At 47.1% G+C, this 24630-nt stretch overlaps 1 protein-coding gene across 1 annotated transcript in view; it reads right to left on the bottom strand.

Annotated features, from left to right (window-relative positions):
* Nucleotides 1-4133: 4133 nt before the first annotated feature.
* Nucleotides 4134-24630, bottom strand: part of LOC119397606 (tubby-related protein 4) — a 167294-nt gene continuing 146797 nt past the window's right edge. The window contains exons 7-16 of the mRNA XM_037665030.2: nt 23108-23426; nt 20289-20407; nt 18625-19027; nt 17930-18302; nt 16590-16629; nt 16097-16513; nt 14973-15309; nt 13291-13607; nt 11700-11897; nt 4134-11390 (exon numbers count right to left, since the gene is read on the bottom strand). Coding sequence (XP_037520958.1) covers nt 11274-11390; nt 11700-11897; nt 13291-13607; nt 14973-15309; nt 16097-16513; nt 16590-16629; nt 17930-18302; nt 18625-19027; nt 20289-20407; nt 23108-23426 — 2640 coding nt within the window. The 3' untranslated portion in view covers nt 4134-11273. The remainder of the gene's footprint in view (nt 11391-11699; nt 11898-13290; nt 13608-14972; nt 15310-16096; nt 16514-16589; nt 16630-17929; nt 18303-18624; nt 19028-20288; nt 20408-23107; nt 23427-24630) is intronic.

Here is a 24630-nt window from a genome sequence, read left to right as displayed (position 1 = left end):
CTTCGGTGAACATTCTATGTCAGCTTATTTATGGAAAGCGTGAGAAGTTTTACTAAGAGCGAGATAAAAGACAGAACGCTAACGTTGTCTTTAGGTCATGCAGTACAAAAGCTTTGAAGAATAATTTTTAGAAATGTCCGCATAGAAACTCTTGTTCATTGAGGGGTGGCGCTTTCATTTAGAAAAATTCCTATTCATTCGTACGACGTGACAGCTCTAGCCCAACGCGACAAGGAAAACAGCACGATGTTACAACTTCCATGTGTTCATTTCTTAGGGTAACATAATAACAGAGTCAAAGAACAACACAAAAAAATGCTAGATCTTGGAATTCAAGACTAATACTCTCAAGAGAGTTCTATCCTTTCTTACAATTCAAAACTAATACACAAAACAAGAAATTGTTTTAACATATTTTAGGCGAAGGCTTCCCTCGTACGTTTCTAGAAGTAACATGCATGTAGCTAAACGTGTGATTTGATATCACCGACAGTTTTGCCATTTATATTCATATAATTTTCTATAATTATCTCAAAGCCAACTCGACAGCGCATGCGGGATACAGAAGGTCCAAATATACGTAACCGTAGTACCGATTATACGGTGTACATTCCACGAAGTTGTTGGGAAAATCCACAGTTACAGGTGATTTCGGTCAAATCAGTACAAGCAAAAGAAGAAACCGGTGAGAAAGAATTTGGTCGTGCACCACGTTCTCGCAATGCTGTACTCATCGTTGAAGTCTTCAAGCTTTAAATCTTTCATCTACAGAAAACAGGAAGAGTTCAGTAGCCTCAACGTATGCTGGCCAAAGTAATGTGTCCCCAAAACCATGGGTAAGATAATACTGTAAAATCTCGAAGGCAATTCAAAATTAAACTTCATTTTATTCGCTCTCTTTTCATTATGCATTTCTTCTCAAACAACTTTTGAGAAAGCTAAGTAAGGGTTGGTGTAAAACATTTTGCGTACTCATAAATGTTCATCGTATGGCAAGGATTTTATATACATTTCATGGCCACTGATGTAGCTTTGCAGCAAGATTGTTTAGCATGCAAAAACGAATATATAATAGCTGTAATAAGCGCCGGATCTCCGGTATACCTGCGGCACAGCGCCGAAGTCAAGGTTAGAAGCTGGGCTGCTTCATAGATCAAATAACTTTCAATCAGTAGACCAATCAAGATTCCAAGTTCAGTGTCGCTTTAACCATAGCCACGCTTGACACGAAAATCACCCCTCCCCGGAACCATGGTATAGTATGTTTTTTTGGCCCCATTACACAACTGTACTGCAAGAAAGCCACTTCAAATGGCACATTAGGCTCTTCTTGATTATAAGACCCCGTGGCATCGCTGCCGGCTTCTTTAACTCAGACACTTGTTCGCAACACTGTCTACATGCGCGCGCTTGATCAACCTAGTAGCTACACTACTGCTTTCCTGTGTTTCCGTCACTACCACAGGGGACGGAAACTCCCTATACTTCCCATGGGACGCGCTCTCGCATGCTGATACGCTGCGGCAGCACCGCTTCCACCACTGGCGGCTGCCGGGTATCCAACTACAAATAATTCACACACAAAAAAAAATTCATGACGTCACTGGTGAGGTCAACAAATAGAGGGAAAGAGCGCGAAACCGAGAGGAGGATGGTTGCCGCGGGAGCTCCCTTTTCCCACTTCGCATGCAAGCGGAATGTGTTCGCGCTCTCTTGTAGGTCCGCTGGCCGCTCGCGCGACACGTCCATTAGTTAAATTTAGTTAACCATTTTTTAAATTTTGTTCGTGTGTTGTGAAGTGGACGAACTAAAGCTGACCGATTTCTCGATAAGACAAACTCGATCAACACAAGTAAAAACTAAATTTTTTGTTCATCACACATTTTGTACTAAAAGACAGAGACATACACGGCGTCAATCTGCAAAAGAAGCTTCAATTCACAAATGAAATATACACATAATGAGCCAACATTGAACCCAGAATATCCGAAGCAATGCGAAAATTATTAACAATCACGAGCAGGCTACGCCGTACTTGACTCAATCACGTGTGTTATGACATATTTTTCTTACAGAACTTGAGTACCAAGCAAGACAGAATATCAGGGGAAGAGGCGAGCTTGAAGCGATGAGAAATAGTTTAACAGGGAATGCCGCTTGAGACAATGTTTCGGCAAGTTGACTTGTCTTCGTCAAGGCAGCAGCATTGCCTTGACGAATGATGATGAATCAGCTTTTATTGAGCCCAAACTATATCGGTGGTACACGCAGGAACCAGACGGGGTGGTTCCCTAGTTCCACTTGTCAAAAGGTTGGCTTCAGCGACATTCAATGTTAAACGACTTCTGAAAGCATCAGTCAATCGATTACATGTATTTCAGTGACAGTATTAGGAGTAAAAGCCCACAAAGTTTCAAACTGGCTTCATGCATTTCCATCAACAGGAAGGAGCCTATAATTGCTTCACCTCAGTTGAACTACATGCCAGAAGTAAGAGGATGAACAAACTGTGCAGCCGAACCAACACGCATTTATCCTCTGAGTAAACGTATTTTGCCTGCAGCAGGTAGGCAGTCGTCATGACGAATTAGTCTAGCGACACTGCGCTTGTGTCAGTCCAGTCAGGCTTGCAAAGAACTGGGTTTACTCGTGTACTCTTGAAAAATGAATACCTGCTCAAATAATGGATCCAAATACTTGTGCTCACCCGTTGTCACTAGGAAACCTGAAAAACCTTCGCGGAACTGGAAATCGCAGGGTTAACACATCCCAGAGCCGCGCAAAACATGTGACGCCTCGATTTAGTCATCTTCGTCTAATTCATGGTTGACCTGTTCGACGCGGCTCACTGCGACTTCCGTTTGCTGTATGCCCCACCAAATGACTTATCTTTCCCGTATTCGTACTTGGTACGCCAACCGAGCGAGATAACCGAGCGCGATCCAACTTCTGATATCGCTGAGCGAGTGGGAACTGGTTGACACAGGCCAACCAGTTCCCGCGCTTCGCCTGATTTAAAATTCACAAAATAAGACATAAAAGTACAAATAAACAAAAAAAGTTCATCACAGTTCAATAAAATTTCTTTATTTGTAAAAACTTGTAAAAGGCAATAAATTCGAACATCCGAATGAATCTCACTTTGTTCAATCAGATCTTAGAATTACCGGCCACCGCTACGAGCGTGCATGTTCCTTCAAACCGAAACTCCGCTCAGTTTCTGGAGCCTGACTACCACACGATTTATGAATAATAGTTTTGCCAACTGAAGTGAACTGCGGCATGAAATAAGGTTCACTTACGTTTATGAGGACGTGCTTTTCCGACCAACCTTGTTGTTTTTTCAGCATTAAAATATTTTCCTTCTAACCTTATCAGAACATAGAGGCATCGTGCGGGATAGCCGATTGTCGCGCTACCTCGAGGCGAAGGACAGAACTGGCGCTTTCAGGCTCCCTTAAACGCCTATAGATGGCGATAGCCGTTCATATGCCGTTATCGGTTTCTTTACATCATACTACATATAGATGCTGTCCCGTTAAAACGGTAATATTCCTTTCATCTCTTTAGATTTCAGTATGACTCGTAGGGCACCCAATATTCATGCAGGAATATCTGTACGGCGCGAAATTTCATGATTCGAAAGCCTCGAAAGCAGTCTGAAACAATCACGAAGTTTCCTAACATTTCTGCGCGGTCTTTGAGGAGTGGTGGTAACAGGCTTTCGTGGGTGATTCTCGATCACTTTAAGATAACAGTAAGAAGCGCTCGTGGCAATATGTTGATTGTAAAACTAAAAAAAAAATAATAATGACGAGAGGTATTCACTACAGAATGAAGATTGGCCATAGAGGTTTTAATCTTTTTAAGGCCTCCTTGAGACAAGCACCGCATCTCGTTTTTCAAGCACGCTCGCAAGCACGCGCAAGCACATTCACCAAAGTGATCTATGCGCACAACAGTACAATAATGCTCACCCACAGGGCTCTCAAAACGCACGTCTTCCAAAGTGATCCGGCTACGAAATTGTACTCTTACGAAAAAGTTTTTCTTTTATTTCCGGGAATTCTTGGCCTCGAGCACGAAACCAGAGATTTATAATTCTTCGTTTACAGATGCGAAAAAAGAGACAGTGCGAGTCCTGAGCAATAGCAAATGCTTGGCTCCATTTTATTAGCAGTGAAAAAACGAAAGACATAAGTGAAACACGCGCAACAAAAACACGGACATTGTCGTGTTTATTCGGTTACAGAACATCGTCAGATGTGGGGTATATCTTGATGCACTTCGTAAGCACAGTGGTTCTTTTTTCTAGAGATCATTTGAGGTATGAATAGTGGCATCTTCGTGTCAATTTCAGCACAAAACACAGCATCCTCGGGAGGTCCGGTAAATTTTTTACAAACGACGTAACGTTATTTAGTTTTCAAGGCTGCCAGTATTTGAGGAAGAGTTATCACTCACGGCGAAAAATTCTATTGATTACTCTGAAGGACAAAATTACTGCGCAGAACAGTGACTTGTATTTTGTCGTTGAACAGCCAATAGTGTGAGGGCGACATTAAATTGTATTTCTCACATTTCTAAGGAACGATATGGTTCGAGCTCAATATTCTTTCCTTGTCATGGCACCTCTATAGTGGTCGTCAAAAGATCGTGTTTCACAGATATCGCTTCTGATTTCTCTATAACCAAGTCCTTTACGCTGAGCTATGACCTGTATTTAATTGTTTTGTGTAGATGTTACTGAGAAAATATACACTTTGTTCTTCAAAAACTATGCATGATATTCACTTTATGAAAATCGTAACGGCCATTGAAGAACTGACGGATTTACTGTTGGTAATCTTCTCTAAGTCAGCCCCTACGAACGGCTATAATCACAGGTTAAACTTCCCGAGCCCTTGCGAGTGACTGACCGCTAATCTGCAGCGTTAAAGTTAAATACTAAGAAAACTTGGTAAAAAAAAATTTGAGCGTGTGATCGTAGTCTTCTGGCCATGATGAAATTTAACCCAACGTGAGCTAGCTGCTACATGTAGGACGATAACCTATCTGGTGTGCTCAGAAATAAACACCAAGACGTGGTTCGTACACCTCCTGTCTCGCCATTTATTATTTTTATTTTACCGTTCACGGCGTCTGCCGAAATTTTCGAGAATATTTCATCGTAAAGAAATACGGTATTTTGTATGTAATGGGAATATTAAGCGTGCGGTTACAGTATTTACATTTCTGGGTCAGCTGCGTCTTTATCGTGTACTGAGAGCAAAGGACAGTTGTGATTATGCTCAGGGAATTGACGATTTTGGAGTCATCATTGATGAGGTTACAGAGTTTTTACAATATGCGTTGAGCCGTATAACGTAAACAAACAAATAAGCAACAACACATATTTTTGCGCTCTTGTGAAAGCTAGTCACAAGTGCTTCCTCTTGCTTCTTCCCAAACAATTCCTGCCTTCAGGAACATTCGTTAAAAGTAGCATTTATAGAGTTCGAGTGTACTTGAAATAATGAATAGGCGCCAAAAACGCACTCATTTATGCCGTGTCATGAATTCGAAATGCGTCAAACAAAAACAGCTACACTTTCTGTCACTGCTTTCTTTACTACTTCGGCTTGCGTTGATATCATATCGCTTAATTTCGTAAGGTCGCCCGCGTTTGGGTTCAATTACTACGTTTCTTCTAGACAAGGAATCAGCGACAATTTCATGTTTCGCGAGGCGCTATCGTTACAGATAAGCGAATGATGACAACCTACTTTCTCCAGAATTTACCCACCTGCACAGTGAGCTTCCTAAACATCGGTAATCTAATCATATTACTGGGATTATCCGTCAGGGATACTTGTTATCAACAACTCGGCCGCACTGAGATACGGCAAGATAAGGCGAAACATTGCGCGACAGTGACAGAGCGAAATGTCACTTGGCAAGTGGAAAACCACGCGTAAACCTTCCACACGTCCCTTACGTGCTAACACATGTAACATTCCTCGATAAACAGAGTACTCAAATTTATCAAGGGGTGCACTGTCTGCTCAAATCACGTAAGCGACGCTAGAAACACGGCACAAAAATAAAGCTGTTTAGCTTTGAGTTATTCTTGTATTAGCTGAATGTAGTTGTTATTTTTAAGGAATCGTGCAAGCCACTTCGTGTCAAAACGAGAAATAAATACGCACTTATGTCCTTTGTTACTACGTACTGAAAGTATTCAGTTCAGGGGTGCTTGGCGCTTACTGCATAAGGCCTGGAAACGACGCCCCTTCAGCCAGAACTTCGCGTTTTGTAGACTAAAGTTTGCCCGGGAGTTTCGGCAATTGCGTAGACGCTGCACAACGGCTCTTTCTGATTATTTTCAAATTCTTTGGTGACACTCGTGTGACACATACTTTTGCACGTGGCTTTTATTACGGGGTGCGGGAAGGGTTATACGACCACTCCAGGCTTTAAAATAAGGGCTTTATTTGCAATGTATTTCCAGCTTTAAGCGCTGACACTCGGGCATTTTCCACTGTAAAGTCCAAAGAAAGAAGGCGAACGGTTTACGAGTATTAGCGTCTTGAATTAGGCTGGTTGGTATAAACACAGCGCCGTGTTTGTGTCCTCTCGTCTTCGTCCTCTTGTAGCGGTGTTTCTGAGTTCAAAATCGGTTTGCGAGTTTTTGCAGGGTAGGTGTTAATGAAATGCGCGGGTGAATTGGTATTGCGCTCAGTATTAAAGTGTACGTTTTCTGCGTTAAACACTGCCAAAGAAAATTTTTCGTGTCCATGCTATAATTTATGGATTACACTTGAAAGCAAGTTGGGATCCGATATTTCATTTCAATTCTTAGTTACTCTGGTAACAGCCCAAGTTTGTATATGACATGCCTTTTTTCACCATAAGTACTTGCGTTTAGTACTTAGAACATTTTAAAAGCAATGAAAGTCTTTAAATTTTTAATTTGCATGAATTTTTGGTTTGGGTGAACTGTTCCATACGGTATGCATATACGCGGAATACCCAACGCAAGCGGTAATACTCGAGATGTTGGGTCAATAACCCGTTCTTCTAAAGTCCAACAGTAGCTTCGTCAATCGTTTTGCAAACATACGAGTTATTGTTTGCCCAGTGTTGACGCATGATTACGTGTGTTGGGAATGCATAGGCCGTTTGAAGTCTCCTTTTGTGGTAAGACCACCCTTTAATTTCGCAGGGGTCACTGGTTAAGATTTTGATTTCTCGCTTACAAATACACTTCACGCACTGCGTCCTATAGCGTCACGTGACTGTAGAAGCGGAGTGGTACGGCAGTTTCTTATTCGCAATACATTGCGCCGTATTCTTGATGCATCACTTTCCAGGACGTCAGCCGAAAGAGGACGCGACGACAGAACTGGAACACGTCAGCGTTATTTTCACGTCTCTTCGTTCCGAAACGTATTCGTAGCATGCCCGCCGTTCTAACGAGGCGTTCATCAAGGGTGACGTCACGCGAAGACGAGTGGAGCATCCGTGAGAGTGATTCAGTGAGAACACGACGCATGCGTACAGTTTCAACGCGGGTATACGTCGTAAACAGGCAATGTAGCATTGTGAAAGAGCGGAGTGGTGGGAAAAGAGTTATTATGCGCAGATACAATATGGCGTGTGCTAGTTTACGGCTTATGTTGAAATGCTCCTATAGGCTTCAAAAAGTGAAGGGCGAAGTGTTGCTTGTTGTGGAGGAAAACGAGGGGGCCGGGAAAAAGTGGGTGAAGATTGATAAAGTAAGTATAGCTGTTTTTCGTAGTTTTACACGTCGCACATGCAAACTGGGGTGGCAATAGAAGCACGCGTCAATCACGTGGAGATCCACGCACAAAACTGTCACACGCACACATGTTCAATCGCGCACACATGTATGTAGATGTTTCTGGCAAAAAAAAAGTACACAAACAAAAACAGGCGAGCAGCAGCAGCAGCCACACAAACAATGGAACAAACCAGCAATGTGGCGTGAAGACAGTGGCAACGGCCGGGTGAGGTGATTGCACCATTTTGAAGATGACGGGAGCGACAAAATATATGAACGGTCCTCGCACTCCAATGAGCGCGCACATGTGTATGCACATTATCGTCTCTATACGCTGATCATTGCACAGTTCCCGCGGAGCAGAAAGCGACAAACACAACGTGCCCGCCGAGTGAAACAAAAACACTCAGCTGAAAGCACGGAAAGCTGCGAAGCTTAGAGAAACGGTGAGCCTTCTTTCTCATCTCCATAGCTTCGCAATAGCAACAAGCTGTTAAACATAGCAGAAAGGTTCTTGCGTTACACTTTTTCTTCTATCTGTGTCGCGTAGAAAGCGAAGACATGTTATCTTTACATACACATTAGAATGCCTCCTCGCTCACATACGCACGCATGCAGGCTTATTATTATGTATAGAGTATGAGTATGAGTGCGCACGCTAAAAGCCGGGACCCGTTCTTGTTGACAACCGCGTGACCGTGTCATTCTCAGCGTTCGTGCCCAAGTTTGCCGCAAAGGGTAAGAGGCTAAACTTGATTACCATTCGACAACCACTGAACCACCAGCTTCGTCCGCTGCTTTCATAGTTTTGTGCGACTGTACAGGGTAGGTCTACAACATAGAAAACGTTCAACAAAAATGTGATCTACATAGTCAATAAGTGACAGCGCCTCTAGCTTTTGCTCTCACGCTGGAGGCCCTGTACAGCATTTGCTCTAAACGTTAACAGACTGGACACTGCGCTTAGTGATAAACGTTTCATGCATATCTGCGCCGTCCTTGTTTTCCTATCTTCTACAACACAGTTCATATGCATACCAATCGAAGTTGATTACTGTTTCATCTATTCCCTTTTATAACACGAATCTACCAAGTAGGCATCATCTAACCTTTCTTGCGACTGCGTGAGCCAATATGTGAAACAACTCGAAAAATGAATTTTGCCAGGACACGTGCAAGTGCCTTGGTTATCACGGAGGATTTGTGTTTCGATTAGTCACATCCAGGCCAGCGCCAGCTCTCGCGACAAAAGTATCACGTGATCTTAATCACCCGCTGGGAAACACAGCAACAACAAATCTGCGAGGGTCACATAGAGTAGGTATAGGAAAAGCGAGAAACTGTGCTCGGCTGCCCAAAAGCAGCTAGTTTCGTCTAAGCATAAAGAAAGAGCTATAGTTACGTTGGGAGCGTTTGTCTTACTCTATAGACAGGCTCTCTAGATTGGGCTCGTTAGCTTATGCCCTCAGAGGGCGTGGTATCAGCGTAGCTAAAGAAACCAAAAAATGCTCGCTCGGCTTGACGATTAGGACTATCAAAACGTGCAAGCCTTACGAAAGCGCGTTCAGACGGGCTAATAACGCACCGCGCTTTGGTTCATGGCTGCGATTATTAGTTTCCAGTTTTGATTGGCCGTCAACGACAGCGTGTAGCCGTAGCCTGCGGTTTGAAGCACAGCTAACTATATAACGTAAACTAGGACTCGGAGATTCTCGTTATGACGTCTTACTACTAAGCAAACGTGGCGTTAAGGTGCTCAGTTGGTTGAACCAGCGGTTACGCTGAAGATGATTAACCATGCGAAGTTTACAGCAAGTCTGGTATGTTTTTCTGGTAGCTCGCTCGGGAATCACTTCAAGTACAGAAAGAGACTGTAAAACTCCCAGTGGCAGCAATGACTTTCTTCACTTCCACATTGATGTCGTCTAACGGTAGCGCCTGAGGATTGAAGACTGAGGCGGTATTCTTTTAGGGTCTCGAGTTAGCGTATTCTGTTGTCCGCCAAAAAAACTTTGCTAAGACCACAAATATGTTCACTTCTTTTAAAACATACTGCATGTGTTGCAGAGCCTCAGGTAAGCGTTATTTCAGCAGATCTACCCTTCACACGAACGTCTGGTTTGTTTTCTACAACGCAAGCTTGTGGATAATTACTAAATTGCACGTGCGCGAGAGAATGAAAGGCGTTTTCGATGCACAAACGGCGCCCTGAGAGTTGTACCAACTATATGCAACGTCTGCTCCAAGCAAGTCCTATAAAAGCCTCTGTAATTTGGGCTTGCAAATTTACCATAATTGAGAAACTGGACGAGGCTTGGATCTATACAAGCGACGAGCACGTAAAAGGAGATTGCGTCACTAATGCACTCAGCGATGCGCTGTTGTTCTTTGGCTCGAAAGTTTCGAACCTTATAGTGACTACACTGATCGCGTGAGTAAAGTTTCTACATTGGCGGGCCAGCGTGAAAGTGTGATTCTAGCTGCCAACAAGACGCATGAAAGAAGTATTCAATCATGCTGTCAAGCGATGCACATTTTTCACAGCATGAAAGAAGACAGCTGTTTGACTGCGTTCCCGTGCATTTCATAAATAACGATAACGACTAAAACGTACCACCTCAACACCCTGAACTGCCCCTAACCCAAACCTTTCACGCTCCATAACTAATGACTAGATTTTTTGTGAGAGTATTTGAGCACCATAACTCCCCGTTAAGTGAACCATCCCAGCCACTTCGTTGACTTCTTGCACAGCCACGGCATTACGCTCAGTGTTAATTTGGGCGTGCACTATATTTTGAGATCGAGTCGGAGCATGCATGTGCTTTTTTTTTTCTTGCGGTAACGTTGGTTACAACAAGAGACACTAAAGCGCGTATTTTGTACACAATCTCTATGAGTGGAAACGTAAACCTTTCAAACTAGAGAATGCGCGAATAACACCTTCTTCCGGAGAACTCAGCAGTAGAATGGGGTGACGACCGGGTAAAAGAAACCAGCGCATCGTTTCGTAGAGCCATAGAGAGAAAGAGCGAGGGGGAAGGAGCCAATAAAGAAGGAAAGAAAGAAATTATTCACTTTGCTGGAAGCTCCGGATACACTACTCTCGCAACTTAACGTTCGCAGCTTCTCCACACGGCCTGGTTGCCCACTACATAGAAAAGCAGGGACACTGCTCTCGCACACTGGAACACGGCAATACCAGCTGATGCCTCGAATTCTCGCATTCAACCTTCGGGGTAGCGGTTCCGTTTGAAGCCACCGTCACTCTCCTGTTCTGGCCTTTTCTTCGTTGTCCTTCACCCGTCATGTCGCCCAGCATTGAGTTGAGCTTTCTGCTTGGTATTTTTCTTTCTCTTCTTCAGTCTCCGAATCCCGCGGACAGGAGCGCGCAGGTCGTTCTCGCGCGGAGAGTGAGAAAGAAAGAATGAAATACGGAGCGCGAGCACTGTGAGAGAGAGTGTGTTCAACTCTTGAAGAGCGCGGCGTGTCACTTCAGTCGCTGCGTTACGTTGGCGAGAGCGACGGAGAATGCTTGGAGGGCACTGAACGGGTACTGGAAATCGAGAGTGTAGGCGTTGCCGTCGATGCGGCCGAACTGCATCACCTGCGCATCAAGAGTCGATAGCGAGCGTGTCAGTACTGAAAATAAACACCTTTACAACACAACAACAAGAAAAAAAAGGGTCACTTTGTTATAGAACAGAAGACGTTGAGATACACAACAATACGTCGCGTCAGTGTCATTTGGTTTAGGCGCCTCTATATTCTTGCAGACAACATCTGAAGTAATCTGAAGCATCACTATAGTAAACAACGACGAAGACAGAGACAAGTACAGCACAAGATGCGCTGCAGCATTCTTAGCACGACGAAGAACCTCGTCACACAAAAACTGCTCACGGCGACAATGTACCTGGTTTCCTTTAAACTCTATCTGGAAGTTCTTGGCCGACTCCTGCGTGACGCGACCGCCAAAGTCCAACTGGTAGACCTGGCTCACTTCGTTCCACAGGGGAGCCTTGTTGTGCAGCACAAACTCGCGGTACATGGGCGGTGGCTTGCTGGGCGGCAGCATCTCCTGTTGGTGCACCTTGCCGTGGCGCTTCTTTAACTGCACGCAAGATGGAGGCACCGTCTCGTCAAAACAGGACAGCCATAGAAGGCCGAACGCTGAGAAGTGCGTGCTTTTTCGATACGCAAATACCAATCACTTATAAAGATTTCTCTACTCGTGTAGAAGCATAATATCTTCAATTCGCGCAACAGTAATATAAACAAAAAAAAAAGCTATCGATATACATACATAAGCCTCATCAACACTTATAAACCTAATTTGAAACTGCGTCTCGGGGAAGTTCCATTACGCTTGCACTATCGCAAGAATACAAGGACGCAAGTAATGGGCCCATCAAAAGTTCCCAGGCCACGCTGCCATAGGAATACATGAGATAGTGGCATGGGAACTTTTAATTGTCCCTGTACATTCAATCGAACGCTTCCTCTAACCGGCAGCACTGGAGGAACTCTTAACGCCTACCTAAGCATTCTAGGGCTACTTGCTGGCTATTGCTGGCAATGGTGGCTAAATGACAGATATTGCCTGCTATTGATGGCTAAATGATAGATTATTTCAGCTAATGTTACTTAGCCTTGGCTACTGATGGTTAATGTCTGCTAGTGTTGGCTAAATGATGTCTAATATTGGCTAGTGATGCCATATGTTGAATCAGAGCACACACTAGTTCAGTGATGCAACTATAATACTGCTTACGCATTACATAACAGTTTCTTTAGAGTTTCAAACAGTACACTAGAGGGAAATCTGACGCTAGTGTTTATGGGAGCTACAACGCATGACGCTTCAGCCAGCATGGAAATGATGGATAGTACGTGGATTTTCATAAGTTTCGTTCTTTCGGCTCCGTCTGGCCTGCAGTCGCTTTGTCGCAAGACAAAATTCAGCAGAAGTTCCGCAGTCCCATTTCACCACCTTTACCCCTTTAGGCTCACCAGTTCGAAACAGCTCACAAGGTTCACAACCAGCCATTTCTTAGTCCAAAAGAAAAGCTAAAGCTCAACAACAAACAAAGCCATAAGTGCGTTTGAATCCGCAAGCATGAAGACTAGGCAAATCCGTGCGCTACCCATCATTCCCACGGTGGCTGAACGATTACAGCGCCAGGGTTCCCTCTAGTAAATAGTGTAATAATATCTGGGGTTTTACGTCCCAAAACCACGATATGATTATGAGAGACGCCGTAGCGGAGGGCTCCGGCGGTTTCGACCATCTGGTGTTCTTTAACGTGCACCTAAATCTAAGTACACGGGCCTCTACCATTCCGCCTCCATCGAAATGCGACCGCCGGGGCCGGGATCGAACCCGCGACCTTCGGGTCAGCAGCCGAGCACCGTAACCGCTATACCACCGCGGCTGACTAGTAAATAGTGTAGGAAACTGACCGTTCCTCAGTATAGAGTTTCTGTGGAATTCTTTTTTCACGCACCTTCTTTCGTATGTGCGCCTTCTGCATGCTCTCGAGGTCGCGGAAGCCGTCCGAGAGCACCTCTTCGCCGCTCTGGCCGCCTTCTTCGTCCGAGCTGTCGAGGACGGCTCCGCTGCGCTGTCCGCGGCCGCCGCGCACTTTGCGCAGAAGCAACGGACTGTAGAGCAGCGTGCGCAGCTGTTGCTGCCGACTCTTCCGGCCGGACACCGGCGACGACGGGATACTGCGGCTCAGAGCCGGTGATGACGGCGCCGAGCCACCGCTCTCGTCTCCCGCGCTGACGGCGCCCAGCCCCGGTGTTGACGCACCACCCCCGGCTAGAGATAGATAGATAGATAGATAGATAGATAGATAGATAGATAGATAGATAGATAGATAGATAGATAGATAGATAGATAGATAGATAGATAGATAGATAGATAGATAGATAGATAGATAGATAGATAGATAGATAGATAGATAGATAGATAGATAGATAGATAGATAGATAGATAGATAGATAGATAGATAGATAGATAGATAGATAGATAGATAGATAGATAGATAGATAGATAGATAGATAGATAGATAGATAGATAGATAGATAGATAGATAGATAGATAGATAGATAGATAGGATAGATAGATAGATAGATAGATAGATAGATAGATAGATAGATAGATAGATAGATAGATAGATAGATAGATAGATAGATAGATAGATAGATAGATAGATAGATAGATAGATAGATAGATAGATAGATAGATAGATAGATAGATAGATAGATAGATAGATAGATAGATAGATAGATAGATAGATAGATAGATAGATAGATAGATAGATAGATAGATAGATAGATAGATAGATAGATAGATAGATAGATAGATAGATAGATAGATAGATAGATAGATAGATAGATAGATAGATAGATAGATAGATAGATAGATAGATAGATAGATAGATAGATAGATAGATAGATAGATAGATAGATAGTATAGATATAGATAGATAGATAGATAGATAGATATAGAGATAGATAGTAGATAGATAGATAGATAGATAGATAGATAGATAGATAGATAGATAGATAGATAGATAGATAGATAGATAGATAGATAGATAGATAGATAGATAGATAGATAGATAGATAGATCCACACCTCTTTCGGGCGTCTCATTCATTGTTCTTTACCTGTTCCTTGACGATCCTGTATCTGTTCACTTCACCAGTCTATATGGAACTCAAGCATGTTTCTCTAGGTTAAAGTCTACCCTTACCCGTTTGCCTAAATCTCCATGCATTATACGTGGTTTATTATTAAGGCGGAAGCCTTAGACGCCTCATCAAACGCGAAAAGTTACCCTCGGTGTTCACACGAGTGGTGCAAAAAATTATCATCACATGATGAAGTCTCAATATGGCGTCATCATGACGTCACTATGACGTCCCATTTGGTGACGTCACATGATGGCGTCGTCATATGACATCGTCGCTTGGTCAACGGTAGGCCGATCTCGGAGGCACTGCAAGACCACGTTCGGTGCAGAAAGCAGGGTGAGGTGTGTGTGTGTGTGTGTCGTATCAATAAATCCGACAGAGAAGAAAAAAAAGTTGGCTTTCGCCTTCGAGTCGTCTTAGGCAAATGCATATGGGGCCGTGTGAGTTTTTTATGTAGATGTTCAATTGATTTTTTTTCTTAGTACCTGCACCGGGTATGGGTAGGGACCCCCGGTGTCGTCGGGGCTGGCGGCAAGGACTTGCCGATGGCGTGCTCTCGCGGCTCGTCGTCCGGTTTCCTTCGTCCTCAGAGGGTGCACCGCTGCACAGCGTCGGTTGCGGAGACGGCGAGTTGCCTGGCGCGGTGCCACGTGAGCTGCCCGCCGCGTGGATGGCCAGCGAGGCGCCGCCGCAGTCCGCTGAGGTGGTGGTGCACACGAACGGGTTCTCTTCGGCGAACCGCTGCTTGCGAGCAGTCGCCGGCGAGGAGCTCTGCGATGCCTCGCACACGCAGGCAGGCTCCTCGGTGTTTCTGTACTGCAGCTGCAAGACCAACGAGACGTCAGCGCGTGAACGTCGCACGTGGCAAATGAAGCAATTGCGTTATACTCGACGCCACGGAGAGGTAGAGAGAGAGGTAGGTGAAAGAAAGAAGCCGCAAATAGGTTAACCAGGACTAATATGTGGTTCGCGACCCTACATAGCGCGATGGGGGACGAGACTAAATATCTACATATACGGAACGGCATGGTGGCGTCGACGCCGACGGCAAAAACCCGCCGAGAGTGTCCGTATAACAACATATGTAACAGCGCGCAAAACTGGAAAGGACGACTACAGAGACAGAGTGTAAAGAGCACTGTCCGCATAATTTCTATCGCAGTAATAAGAAGGAGAGAAATATAGGTATAGAAACAAATACATGCACACAATTACTCTTGTTCGGAGTTCATTCGTGGCAGCTGTCACCACCTAACACCTTCCGGTGAGAGGTGGCGACATCCGCGAAGTAATGATAATAATTGTAGGGGTTTAACGTCCCAAAACCGCGATCAGATTATGAGGGACGCCGTAGTGGAGGGCTCCAGAAATTTCGACCACCTGGAGTTCTTTAACGTGCACGTAAATCTAAGTACACGAGCCTGAAGCATTTTCGCCCCCATCAAAAATACGGCCGCCGCGGCCGGGATTCGATCCCGTGAACTTAGGGCAAGCAGTCGAGCACCATAGCCACTAGACCATCGTGGCGAATTAGCTGCCACGTCACCACCTTACACGGGTGTAACCAAAGTTTGAAATGAGGCCCAGTGAGGGAGTTCCTTGTACGCACCTTTTCGGCGAGCAGTGCGCGCGCCACTTCCGCGGCGTCGTCGCAGTTCCTAGAGGTGGCGCAGGAGGAAGACGCCTGCGACACGCTGTGCGTGCTCTGCTGCTGTTGCATCTGCTGCAGCTGCTGCTGCGGTATGGACGAGCCCGACCTCAGCGTGAGCCGGCGGGCGTCGCAACCGCGGCTTCGCGGGTCGCCGACCAGGAAGTCGGCGTTGGGCGGCCCGATGCTGCTCCGGTTCCGGTGGTGACTGAGCAGCAGCACCGAGGCCACGTCGCCGACGACGCCCTCGTCGGGCTGCTCGTCGTCGATGTACTTGAGCTCGGCGGCCTTGTCCGCCCAGCGGGGCACCGGGTCCAGCAGGTGCCGGACGCCTGCTGCCCCGGGGGCAGCGCCGGACCTGTGGGGGGCCGACTCCCCCTACAGGGGCGCTTCGCCTTCCGGGGACAGCTCGGGGGACAGCCGGCTGCGCGACGCCACGCCACCGCGCCGCAACCTGCGACGAAAGAAGCGCCGTAATTCCAGAACCCGCGCATCTGCGGAGAACATCAGGGCCTCGTACAATACTTTGAACTTTTGTGTCTTCAGAGCACAGACGAAAGCGTTTCTTAGTCAGCATTATTTCGAGCTACAAAAGAGAGAGAGGGGAGGAGGGGAAGAGAGAAAGAAATGAACAGGAACGGCAGGGAGGTTAACCAAGCTTTGGCTCAAGTGGCTACCCTACACGTGGGGTGGGGGAAGAGGAGAACATTAGATAAGATAAAGAAATAGCAAGAGTAAGAAGAAAGAGAAATGAACGGTTAGTGTGAATACACGCAGCACCAACTTGCGCTGGTAGTTCACAGACGCTCGTAAAGTCCAGTCGTCTTGAAGTAGCTCAATAATGCTTCCGTGACCTAGTGCATGCACGACCTAAGACTAGTTTCCTTCCATAACAGAATAATTTATTATTTATTCAACGACAACGGCTTCCTATCAGTGTACATAATACTAGAAGATGCGCGGCATTAGCGCAATCATGCAGTACTGGTACCACTATGCGCCAGCGAACGCCATTAAACTCCTGCTTTTCCAGCAGCTACCAATTCACATCAGCGGCTTCACCAGTAAGACTCAGTGCTTTTACAGCGACCACATCAATGTTTCGGCGGTTCCCAAGGGGCACCGGTGTCCTCAGAGTGATGTGATGCCGAAAGACGGACTTGTTTCAAGCTGAAGGGCACAGGAATACGCCAATTTTTCTAGTCGGGCATGGTGCTGATAGCACCAACGCACTTGCGCGTCGCACGCGTTCACGGAGTGAAACGTCACTAACTTTTTGGAATGTGTACGTCATTTATGGCTATAGCTTTCAAACGACAAGTCCTAATTAACATAACTTGTTGCTTGCCTAATTTATTGATAATTGGAGGCTTGAAAAGCACACACTCAAGACGAGACAGTGAAGTAGTTGCCGCGCAAGCTCTAACCGCTCTGCGCTTGTTTGTTTTCCCCTTCTGTGTCCCGTTAGTTTGCGCTGCCAATATTTCAGTATGAACCTATACCAACTTGCCCGCCTTTCAACACTTCTGCAAGCTCTAACCGTTTCACGCCGGGAGCCATTGTCCCGCCTAAGGCGTGTGGTCCTCAAATCTGCTTTGACGTTAGGTGTGGGACCGAGCTAATTGAAATTACATGACCGCATAAATAGCGCGCACAAAAAGATGCCACAATAAGCAAGGGACACAAAAAGCAAGGGATTGACGAGGACTCGACAGTCCCTTGTTTTCCCTGTCCCTTCAGCGCAGTTCATGCAATCCTCATTGACCCCTCAAGTGAACCGGTCGGGCTGCTCACCCGGGCCTCGACTCGGGCCTGAGTTCGGCCTGTGGCCTCTTGGACGGTGATGTGGCTTCGTCTTGGCAGGCGGACGAGGAGGTTCCTGGCAGGGCGTCGGCGGCCGGCAGCGACATGGTGGTGCCCTGTGACCTGCTGTGGCCGGCCTGGCGCAGCGTGAGCCGCTGCACGCCGGCCGCGGCCGTCGTCTCGAGCATCAGGTACTCCTCGTCGCCGCAGCCGCCATTGGCGCAGCCCGTAACGGCCTGCTCCCCGTCGCCGGGCAGCACGCCGGTCTCGGGATCCGGAAGGCCTGGAGAACGGCCCATGCCGCACTTCTTCTTGGGTGTCATCGGGGCGATTGGCGCCGCGGTCTCCTCGCTCGCCACAGGGTCTGCGCGTGCGCAAGGAAATTTGTGCATCAGAATCATAGAAGTAACGGAAAACATCACTATTTTATGCGTTGTTCTGGCTCTCCCAACATTCACTGGTAAGCCAAGTGTCCACCATGATCACTAGCACGGGACGTACGCCTCCTATCCTTCCGCCGAATGATTATTGCTACACTTCGCCAAGACAGGGACTGGCCAGGGGTATTAACTGGCGGCTAATAAAGAAGCAAGTAAATCAGTATATCTCCAGAAACTGAAAGTAAAATGCATGTACAGTCAACCGGCCAGACTGTTCGACAAAGTTGTTGCTCTCTCTCTACGCACCGCACATGTCGTCGTCTTCGTCCTCCGAGAAGCTAGCGCCCGCCTGCGCCGCAGTGCCCACGGGCGAGCCGGCCACCGTCACGGTGGTGCCGTTGTGGAGAACGAGTGAGCGCGAAGAGGAGGAAGAAGAGGAGGAAGAGGCGGCCGGCGGCTGCGGGCCCTGCAACTCCTTGATGAGGAGCGTCATCTGGCGCGGCTGCAGGTGCAGCAGGCTGGTGCGGTACGTGACCGTGCCAAGCGTGGCCGGCAGCCAGCGGGCCAGGCCCAGCACCTTGAACTTGGTGCCCCAGAGGTTGGACGTCACGGCCACGATCTTCTCGCGCTCGGGGAGCTCGTCCGTGTAGAGGAGCTCGCGGCGCGCTGCACCGACGCAGCCACCGCGGGACGACGACAGCGAGATGCCCTGCACGAGCGAAGAACGTCTCGTTCAGTAATTGAAATTAAAGGGGTCCTGAACGAACCGCTTTTCCAAGTAGTATTCGGATGACCTCGGTATAAGAGTTTGTGGCTCCCCGAATCGATTGACGGAAAAATTTCTCGAATCCGTCGACAACGAGCGGACTTACAGGGGTTTGTCGCACGCTATTAGCGCTTACTCTCTCTCTCTCGCCCGACGAGAGCGCTGGAAGCTACACGGAGGGATGGCACGGGGGAGAGAAGTCACGCTAGCGCGCTTCATCACCTTGAACACGCGTTATGAAACGGGATCGCTCTCTCCCGTTGCGATTCCTCTGCGAGGAAGTGTGACTACTGTTTATAGTTAGCAGACTATGGAGCGTGGCACCGACACGTGGCGGCCCCCAGTGGGAAGAAGCGCATTTGAAGGAAAATATGACAGTACCGACTAAGGTTTGTTGTCTACCTATATTCGATTGCATAACTACTGCGACGCGTTACGACACACCCCGGCCGACAGCAACCCACATTATACGGCACTTACTATAGTCGTTTATAAACTAAGAAAAAATGTAAGCTCGCCCACAGCCATCGCTGCCCCTCCCACAGATGATTTCCCTAACTCCTTGATCCAATTAACGTTAACGGTGATGATGTAGAAAAGTGTAGTAGGTTTGTACTGAACTGATCCGCGAATAAAAACTTTTACCAACGAATATTTTATGGGGGCCAAACGGCCCTTACTTTTTGAATAGCCCTCGTAGATTAACTGAGAAAAGTACTTACGTTTCGAGCTTCAACGAGCTAGCACGACTGTCTTTACAGATGAATGACAGGCGCGTCGTGGTTTTGTGGGCGGAGCCAACATTTCTTCTTAGGTTGTAAACGAGTATATCATTCTGCCGAAACGGCCTATCATTCTTCCAACACGTTGCGGGTGACGCGTAGTGTTACGCGTACGGCGAACGAAGAGCGTCGTTGATAGCTCGCGTGTAGTACAGGCTGTGTTCTCGTAAACACGTTCACAAAGCAACCACTCACAGGAAACTGTCAAGCTGTACCTCGTCGCCTGTGCAATCAACTAAAACCGAGAAGCGTGCTTCTCCTCAAGATGACTATTACTAAGGTGAAGCAAACTTGACAAGCGTTTTTTCTTGCGATCGCACGCACGCTGCCACGTATATACACCAGTACGCACGAATAGCTTTGAAGCTCGTTACTATGTACACAGCCCAATGTATATCAGATCCAAAAGTGAAGATACGTACGTCGCCCGCGAGTGCTGCGTCCGCTGCAGCCGCGTTGCGCGCGGCTCTTCGGCGGCGGCCTGGAGAGGAGGCGCAGCCTTCGTCTGCATCACTGTCGGACGCCAAGGCCGCGCCAACTGCTGCAAGAAAATAAAAAAAAAATAAATAAAATGTCATTTATTGTCACACCATGGCACAGTAGGCCAAATGGTGGATACCTTAGCTTCGTGTGACGCTTTTACGTGTGCGACATTTACGAATACATATTCTTACCTCATTGGAATGGCCAACAGTGCGGCATGCTACTTATCCAGCTGTGAGGAGACGATTGAGCACATTCTATGCCACTGCACATCCTAGCACTCTCGACGACGTGTTCTAGAAGGCAAGCTTCATCGTCTTGATGCAAGACCACTATCACAAAAGAAGGTCCTGGGACCTTGGCCCTCGGTTTCGTGCATGCAGAAGGCCACATATCGTGCTACTCGAAGATGACCGGACTTCACGAGCGTCTGTGAACTGCCAGTGCAAGTTCGTGTGTGTTTGTTCACACACTACCTGCTAATTTATTCTTTTTTGTTACTATTCTATCTTCTCTATCTCCCCCCCCCCCCCCCTGTGTAGGGTAGCCAACCAAGCCAAAGCTTGGTTAACCTCCCTGCCTTTTCCCTTCATCTCCATCTCTCTCTCTCTCTATCTCCTTAATAGCGCGTAGTAGACGCTTTGCGAAATCCATCACGCGTTGAGAAGGGAATGCATCAGCAACAGTCTTCTGTGCCCATGAATTCTCTTACAAAGTGATAACTGCTTCTACTCCTACTGACTGTTAATCGAAAATGGCTTGTAAATGAAGTTGGATGCGTTAAACTTCATGCAGTATCTCTCAACAGCACGGTCATCGAATTTTCAGCGTTTCTACGCGTGTGCGTGAAGGCCCCCTTATGAAGCTTCATGCCCAATGAGCCGTTGTTTGGACGAACAGGCGCATGGAATTCAGTAACAATTCGCGACAGCCGATGTTCGGGAAAACTCGTATAGTTTCGCATCTTATAAGCGCCCCATAAGCGAGGGTACCATTGTTTCCACTTGTGATGATAGCATGAGTTGTACATTACAAGAGCGTTGCACTCGCTAGTAGTACAGTCTTTTTTCCAGCCACAGCATCGTCAGCGCCGGCTATAGGAGCTTCGATTATAATGACTACACACTGCAAACGACAAGCGGGGCGCTTGCATTATGCTGGCATGAACGTGATACTGCGAGCACCGAACAGCTAATCGAAACGCTCAACGAGGGAGCGCTATTATGTCTTTTCTATGAGGCACAGGCCTTGCTGTGCAATTGTAATAAAAAAAGAAACTGCTGCCTTAAATCTCAATCAGCTATGCGATGCCGCATTGTGGCTGTCGAACGTGTCTTTTCTATTTACCTCCTTTTGCTTGTTGGGCTGTGCGTGTTGCTGTTGTTGAAGCAATAAAACCTCTTTGGAAACTGGCTGAAGAGTATCAAATATTTGCGAATGCCGCATCACCGTACCGAGTTGACGCTCAATAGATAACATGTCTAGATCAGTATGACAAGAAATGCCCCCTCCCCCCCCCCCCCGCCCCCCAACACACAATAATAAGAAAACAGGAATAAACGCGAAACTTTACGGCTAAGTAATGTACGTACTTTCCTTTCCACCGTTTACATGACGCGGTTATCGCGGGTAATTCTTCATAGCAGTATTTACACTAAGAAAAAGTAATCATAGCGCAGCTTGCACTAAGCCGCGCAAGGCTGGCTCACAGCAGATCTGGTGGGCACCTAGCTAGTGCTGGCTTGGCTAGGCTTTTACACTCTCATCTCTCTCTTTCCCAGCCCTTGCTATACTATACTATACATGGTTATGCTTGCTCTCTTTAATATTTTTTTTAGTCTGTGTCTCTCTCTTTCTCTCGATGTGCATTTCTTTCTTTGTCTTTCTATCTCTTTCTGTCTTTCTTGGTTTTCTTTCTATTTCTTTCTTTCTCTTTCTTTCTATCTCTCTCTCTCTCTCTCTCAGTACTCGATTTCCCCTCCCCTTCTTTCTCTCCTCATCACCATCAAAGATGCCTTCCTCACCGTCACTTCTCTTTCCCACCCCCTTGCTATACTATACTATACAAAGATATGCTATGCTCTGCTAGCGTGCCTGGATAGCCGAGTGGTTACGACGCTCGCCTTCGGATCACGGGGAGGCGGGTTGGAGCCTTGCCTCGCCATGTCATTCTTTTCGCCAAGAATTTCTCTCTTTCTCTATCTTTATTTCTTTCTCACTCCCTTATTCATTCTCTCGCCCATCACATTCATTGCATCCCACGCCGGACGAATCGGCGCACGTATTCTGGGAGCGATGCAGAAGAGGTAGAAGAGGAAGACGATGAAGAAGAGGACGAAGAGAGCGCGTGCCTCCTCATGATGATTATAATTTTCTATCTACAACACACAGAAAACCTCGACCATAACAGCTCTGCTGTAAAAGAATGACGCCGCGTTTCAATCCGCGAGTGCTGTACATACATACATACATACATACATACATACATACATACATACATACATACATACATACATACATACATACATACATACATACATACATACATACATACATACATACATACATACATACATACATACATACATACATACATACATACATAATTTACGCACAATTTGGAATAGCGCGAAGTCCGACCATGAAGGTCACTTGTGTTTCTGGACACAACTTCGACCACTAAAGAGTTATATTATTGGCTCACAACATCATCATCCCATCTTTGTTCCCCGTTAGTGCAACGTGGTAATGTACTCACTGGCATCCCTCAAAGTAGTAGACATTGTGCCCGACTCGGCACCGGGCGAGCTGCGGCCATATGATGACCCCTGGAGGACACCGCCGGCCTGTCCGGCCGGCTGCTCGGGGTCGAAGATGACGAACTCGGGCCGCAGCTTGGAGGCGCGCTTGCCCTTCAGTAGCGGCACCAGGCCACCCAGGTACTCGAGGAACAGGGTGTAGGTGGCGCTGCCCGACACCAGGTCTTCGGTGTCGTGGCGCACCATGGTGCAGTGCAGACGCACGTGGTGCGGACGGGACACAAACTCCCGCAGCTGGTGCGCCTCCGGTAGATAGCACTGCGCAGGCGTGATTCACGAGAGCTGTCACACGACTGCAGTCGCGTCACTGCACGTAGGCAAAGGCCTAATTTGTGTCAAACGTTGACAATACTGCACTTCGTGCGTCTAATCGTGTCTATCCTCTGTTTGTGTCCCAGTCGCGCAACTAAGTGCATTCTCATGTAAATAAGTAACTGCATTATCCCTCAACTAGTTCTCGTAACATGCTGGCGACAATGTTCAGTTGTCATTGTTTTGTGGTCAGCAGCTACGTCATTAAATCTGGGTCGTAGTGTAACATGCCCACAACCTACCAGTGCTTACACTGACAAAAACAGTTACGCGAATGAAAGATGACACGGGGTCACGCACGCCTAACCATCGCCATAACGTTTCATCCTTACGCGTGCTAAGTACGCATTTCGGTAATGGAGATGTGCGTGTTTCCCTCAGGCGTGGCCTCATATATTCAGTCCTCGTACTGAGCTAAGCTTAGATGGCAGTTTCTTTTTTTTATGGATCGTTAACGTGTGTGCTCGCCTTGCGTAAGCCTTACAAGACTGGACAGTTTGATGGCTGCTGGAAAGCATCTCCCTTCCGTCCACCGTTCCGAGAAACGCACAGACACTGAGAAACACTCTCACTTAGCCCCCCTTTCTCGCTGTTGTACCGCGAGCACACAGACACTCACTCACAGGCAGTCTAGAAAGGAGTGGTGAGTCTACGGGCTGTTAGGTTCTCTATGCTTGCGCAGGGATTGGGAGAACAGTTCTCCCCTTTTACGACGATCCGCGTGTGTGCACGCAGAGGGTCCCGTCTTTGCCGGACTCCTAACTCGCAAGCCCAGCGCGAGAACCACCCATACCCTCCTCCTTTTCCATCCCTCCTCCCAATTCTTGCGCGGCACGGTCGTTTTCCTTCGTGCCTCCCGTATAGTTCTACGTAGCGGTTACGATCGCTGGGTCACCGTACCGGCGGGCAGCGGTACGCTGCTCTAGAGCTCTTTGCGCCAGCCAGAATGGGCTTCCCCAAGCTCGGATTGATAGCGCGAGCCGTAGAAGATACTGCTGGGAGAGGGCGAATACTCGCCTAATTAATTAACCGTGCCCCCCCCCCCCCCCCTATTGGGCTAGTAAATCACTTAATCGGTTCTCTGCCAACTGCATTTGATTGAGGAGGAACTGAATTTTGTGAGACATGCGACTAGGCCGGGCTGGTGCCT

Source organism: Rhipicephalus sanguineus, chromosome 6 (genome assembly GCF_013339695.2).
Source record: "Rhipicephalus sanguineus isolate Rsan-2018 chromosome 6, BIME_Rsan_1.4, whole genome shotgun sequence".
In the NCBI taxonomy this organism is placed as follows: domain Eukaryota; kingdom Metazoa; phylum Arthropoda; class Arachnida; order Ixodida; family Ixodidae; genus Rhipicephalus; species Rhipicephalus sanguineus.
This window is presented reverse-complemented; position numbering and strand designations above follow the sequence as displayed.